Source organism: Theobroma umbraticum, unplaced genomic scaffold (genome assembly GCF_002168275.2).
Source record: "Theobroma umbraticum cultivar Fairchild unplaced genomic scaffold, ASM216827v3 scaffold_44.0, whole genome shotgun sequence".
NCBI lineage: Eukaryota > Viridiplantae > Streptophyta > Magnoliopsida > Malvales > Malvaceae > Theobroma > Theobroma umbraticum.
This window is the reverse complement of record NW_018397255.1, coordinates 4,915,496-4,920,769: the sequence shown is the minus strand read 5'-3', so window position 1 is coordinate 4,920,769 and position 5,274 is coordinate 4,915,496. Positions and strand designations below refer to the sequence as shown.

The window sequence follows — 5,274 nt, the reverse complement described above, 5'->3', positions numbered from 1 at the left end:
TATATATATCATGTAGATGTTCTTGGATTCACAAGAAGGGGAGCCAAGCTCTTTTGAAAATGAGGTTGTGGGTTGGTTGCCGGAGAATGGACAGAACCCAACTCAATATTGTGCAGGATCTGAATCTTCTTGTATTCCTGTTAGGTATAAATTAGCATCCAAATTTATTATTTTCTGTTTCGAATGCATTAAAAACCTTTAGGTCTTAAATTCTTAATAATGAAATGCTGATCAGGAATCAATCCTCAAGCACCATTTATGATCCTATGCCACATGGTGCAAACATGACCGTTGATGCTTGTGACATGGGCGGGTGCCATGTCAGCACCTCAAGTAACGACGGTCTTTCACCCTGGCATCACAACTACACTTCAACAGAGCTGCTTTCTGCCCTCATGTCTCCTACGTCATTCCCTCTGATGAAGGTAATCAATTATATTCTAATTTCTAAACCCTGACTATGTTAGCAAGGATATCTATTTATAAACATGAAATGTAAGAAAATTAACCGGAGATGGATATGGATCATGTGCATTTTTGGAGCAGGAGATTGCAGGTCCAAGCATTCCCCAGGTTGTAGTATCACAGCAGCAGGTTGAGACAGCATCAAATTGCCCTCAAATGCCACCTACCGGTGAAGGTGCAAACTATGAGAGCAACCTGCCTCATCTTGGTGTAGATTAATTCAGTACCATAAATCGTTAAATTTCCCTTAGGCTTGATGAATTTGGGTGGTCAGAGACCTATTTGAAATTTGCTTGTGTATTTAATTTTTTCTTCGTCGAAGTTTCATGTCCAGTTAGATATTTTGGTCGAGATGAGAACAAATTGCAAACGAATTGTTATATATATAAAATAAGATATGATAGTTTTAATTTTGAAAATAAATTTTTAGAAACAATATATGTAATTTCAATAACTTGAAAGTTACTGAAATACACATCACAAACCCCACTCATCCCCCATTAATTTCTACTAATTTCTATATGGATCCTTCACCAAATTAAGGTTTTCCTTAGGTAACAAGTGTAGTTTAAATATTTTGTCCAATTTATAAATAATCTAGTACAATTTTGATAAATAAAAAACTGAAAAATAATAACTCCCCACTTAACAGCTTAGCAACTATTAAAATAGTTTGTTTCTAAAATGATCAAATAAATTATGGTCACATTATATATGTCATTAATAAATAAAATATCCATTAATTAATATAATACATGTGACACAATAATTAATTAATAATTTATTTATATAATAAATTCAAAATAAAATTAAATTTTAAAGAGGCTACGTCTAACATATAATTCACTAGAACTGCCATAGTATGTTGACAGACCCAACTGATATTGTGATGGAAGATAGTTTGTTAATAGCAATCTACACTATATACTATGCTTATGGCTGCAATCAGACCTAACCTATAGTAGCCTATAAAAGATGGCGAAACATAGTATATGATATACCTGACAAAAAGCACTTATGGATTTTGGCAATGATTAAACATTTTTCAATCACGGAAATTGATGAATGGTCTGCATCTTTGGAGAGTCAGTATCAGCTGAATTATGGAAGAAACACTGATGAGAAACAAGCATCATCATAGTCAAGTTCAAGATCTACATTATTCCTTGCAGTATCTTATTTCATTACCTAATTCTGAAGGCTCAGATGGAAAACAACTGCAATCTGAGTCCTAAAATTTGTCATTTCTCAAAATAAAATTTCAAAGTCTTCCAAGTTCAGGTTTTCTGCCAATGCAAAGCCATCCCAATCTATGAAGCTGTCCTCCTGGTTTCCTGCGGGTTGAGATGTGTCATTTTCAATTGCTTCCTGTTCACCAGAAAAATTCATGTTTAGATTCCATTTAAAGGCTAAAACTTCTATATAGTTTAATTAAGACGATAGTTTTGCATATAAAGCAAACTTGGAGGTATGTTACTCCAAGAAAATAAATAGTTTGTATTGGCTGTGGATGGCATTTGTTCCAAGTGAGCCATTAAAAGAAGCTCTGAAAACTTTTGGATTTGTAAGTGAATTGCATACACCTAATCTATTAAACTCTGTTCTTACCTCATTTAAAAGGCTATTAAGAAACATCGAGTCAGTTGGTGATTCTGGAGGTGGATTCTCTTGAGTAAGGCATGCCGGATGTTTCTCATTTGTGTCACAGTTGTCAATGCCGTTGTTACCATTATTGCTGTTGCTATTACCACCACTGCTGCCGTTGTTTGCATTGTCACCATCTCCGTGGGTGGGGGTGGTGATGGATCCAATATTATTGGTGAAGACAGGTTCAGAGGAAACCCTGAAAGGACAGTTGCAGAGGAATTCCATCAAATGAACTACCTTTTATGTGTATAAAAAATACTAATACTGGATATTTTGATGACATACTTCTCAGAGTTCAAAAGCGGAGTAGCAACCAAATTCTGAGTAGTATTGTAACTAGGGCTGCCTAGAAAGTGCAAGTTCATTTCATTAGGATCGACTTGAAGCTGAAACATGGATGGCAGTGACGACACATCCTTCTGTGTGTTGGAATTGTTCTGCTTTCAAAATAATACAGTATCTTCCAGATAAGTAGATTGGAACCTTGAGAAGAATTCAAAGATAAATGATTCATGTGGAAATCAGGAACTTACGTAATTATGGTAAGAAGTTGGTGTTGGATTCTCTTGAGGTCCTAAAGGTTCAACATTTGCAAGCCTTCCCTGAAGTAGCATGAACCAAAATTCAGAATCTTATCAAGTTTCAGTCTTATCAAGTTTCAGAGTTTTCTCAGAGGATTTGAATGATACACATGCTTCACATGGAATCAGGAAATAACAATCTGGAATGACATCAAATACCACGGATGGGCTGCCTAAAACTCCTGCCTGCTGGAATTGAGCATAAGGTGTCGTGCCGACTCCCATCAAAGATTTATCCTACAATTCATTGGTATATCAGTGGCAAGGCAAAGACTGAAATGCAAAGTATAATTTAATTGCTGAACTTGAAATTAGCTGACTTTTCCACAGAAAGCGATAGATTAAGAGTTCGTGTTGCCGTTACATACCAGAAATGAATCACCTAAAGCTCCTAGTTGCTGATTAGGAATAACAGGTGTTATCTGATCCTCTCTCATCAGTTGCTGCTATAAATTTCCAAACATTTAGTTGTAATCAGTAGTTACTGGAGCAGATTTGATAATATTATTACTATAAGGTGATCTCTACAGTTTTTACTTCTTTAGATGAACTAGTAAATGGTTAGGGTGCCTTCACATACCACAGATGAGCTTCCCAACACTCCCAGCTGCTGATCCAGAATACCAGGCATCATTGGTTGGTACTGTGATTTTTTGAAACAGTTTGTAGCAATTATCAATTACAGATAGATTAAATAATCTTTTCAACTATTGCTTCTTTGGTAGACTAACAAAGGTCTAGGTCTAGGGTGCCATAACGTACCAGATTTGAGGTTCCTAATGTTCCCAGTGGCTGATAAGGAACACAATGCAAAGCAGGATTCCCTATAATTGCTTGATGCTAAAATTTGACAACATTTGTGGAAATTATCAGTGAGATGGAGAATAAAGTTAAAAGACTATAAAATGCAGAGAAAAGTTTACTTACCATGGATGAGTTTCCATACACACCTAGCTGCAAATTTTGAATACTAGCAGCAGTCGGATCCCATAAAAAGGGTTGATGCTACAAAATTTTATATAAAGTTGGGTGATTATCAGTTTAGCACTTAACTACTTATTAGGGGTTGACTTTGAATTGTATAGCATGAAATCAGTACCTGGATTTGATGGTAAGTTGGTGGGATTTCAGTTCGCTGAGTGTAAGAAGGATGTTGGTAAATGGCAGGGAAACTAGCAGCCAAAGGGTTGAATGCAAAGCTGCAGGATGCACCAGGTACACCACCTGATATCCCTTTAGGTTGATATCGCTGGTCTAGTAGACTATTATGAACCCTGGGGCTGCAAAGAGATGCTTGCTCGGGGTTAATGTTTAATCTTCCACTGATTTTTAAATGAACAATTGAACTTCTTCTTGCTTTGATTTGGTTTTTTTTGGTTGAATATATTTTATAAATACTCCAATGCAGGAAATCACAGAATTAATGAATATCTTTCATCTTATAAGTTGATAATTAACAAACTTAGCACAATGTTACCAAAGGCTTCAGGAAATCATTACCGGATGCAAATTTATTCCCACTAAAAGCATTAATTGATATGCATTGGATGCTCCAGCTTTGAATAATGATAACACTCATTGATAAATTGTATACGATGGGGTTATTTGATTAACCTGTACGGCCAAGTCCTAGGATTATGTTGCATTAGAAATCGACTCCTGGAATTCAGGTTTTGCCTTGCTCTGTTGAGCACTGGATTCCCAGGAAAGTTGTCTGATGGTGCTTGTCCTCGTCTCTGCAACACCATTTCAATCCCTCTGATGTTAATGTTATGCATATTATTGCAGCTAAAAAACAACCAAAAAAAAAATGTAATTTTTCATTCTAAACTATTTTAGTTACTTGGTTGTCTTCAATAATTGGTACCTGAAGTCTTGTTTGCCCGAGTGATGGGTACGTTTCGTTGAGCAACCTTTTCTGCTAGAAGCATAGTAAACATGGGCAGAGTTTCTCATTGCTTGCTGTTTTTTGAAAATGAATAAGATAAAGTATGTATTTATATACATATATAGTACTAGAACTTACTTTCCTATCCGTGATTCCTTGTAGTGTAGCTTTCAGGTTTTTCTCACACCACAAGATTTGAGCAAGTGAAGCACCCTCTTCATTCTCCAGCTCATACTCCCTTCAAGATTAATGTCAAATAATGTGGAAAAAAACAAAAAAATTCGAGCAATGGAATACTTATAAAATAGTTTTATAAACCGGGGGTTTGCCATAGTAGAGTTACTTGAGATTGGTTTGCAAGATTTCCAGCTCTATTGTAGTTTTCTTGATTTGTAGCTCCAGATTCTGATAAAAATATTGATCACAGCCAGGACAGATTATCAAAATATGATTGAAGTTAATGAACCTTCAAATTTTAAGAGATTCAAGAAGTTGTATATTTACTTTGATTCTGCAGGCAGTCGATCAGCAGGGGTTGTGGACCAGAAAAAGAATGTGTTAATGCATACATCAAAACCAAAGTAAAATGTATTAGAATATAATCACTTGATACTTAATATCATTTAAGCATTACAAAGAAAATTTCCGTGATCAATGACTCAAAAAAAAATTTAATTGATATAATATATATAT

The 5,274-nt window shown here is 35.4% G+C and overlaps 1 protein-coding gene across 1 annotated transcript; it reads left to right on the top strand.

Moving 5' to 3' along the window:
* The first annotated feature begins 16 nt into the window (after nucleotides 1-16).
* Nucleotides 17-823, top strand: LOC110410129 (agamous-like MADS-box protein AGL104). Its single transcript, XM_021419727.1, has 3 exons — nucleotides 17-144; nucleotides 236-425; nucleotides 547-823. The coding sequence occupies exons 1-3, from the start codon at nucleotides 17-19 to the stop codon at nucleotides 682-684; spliced, it is 456 nt and encodes a 151-aa protein (XP_021275402.1). The 3' UTR covers nucleotides 685-823.
* Nucleotides 824-5,274: the final 4,451 nt, after the last annotated feature.

Excerpts from the sequence above, each read along its gene's own strand:
- LOC110410129 (XM_021419727.1), top strand. The coding sequence starts at position 17 with ATGTTCTTGGATTCACAAGAAGGGGAGCCAAGCTCTTTTGAAAATGAG. Across the intron at positions 145-235 it reads TCTTCTTGTATTCCTGTTAG|GAATCAATCCTCAAGCACCA; the intron begins GTATAAATTAGC and ends AATGCTGATCAG. Across the intron at positions 426-546 it reads CGTCATTCCCTCTGATGAAG|GAGATTGCAGGTCCAAGCAT; the intron begins GTAATCAATTAT and ends TTTTTGGAGCAG.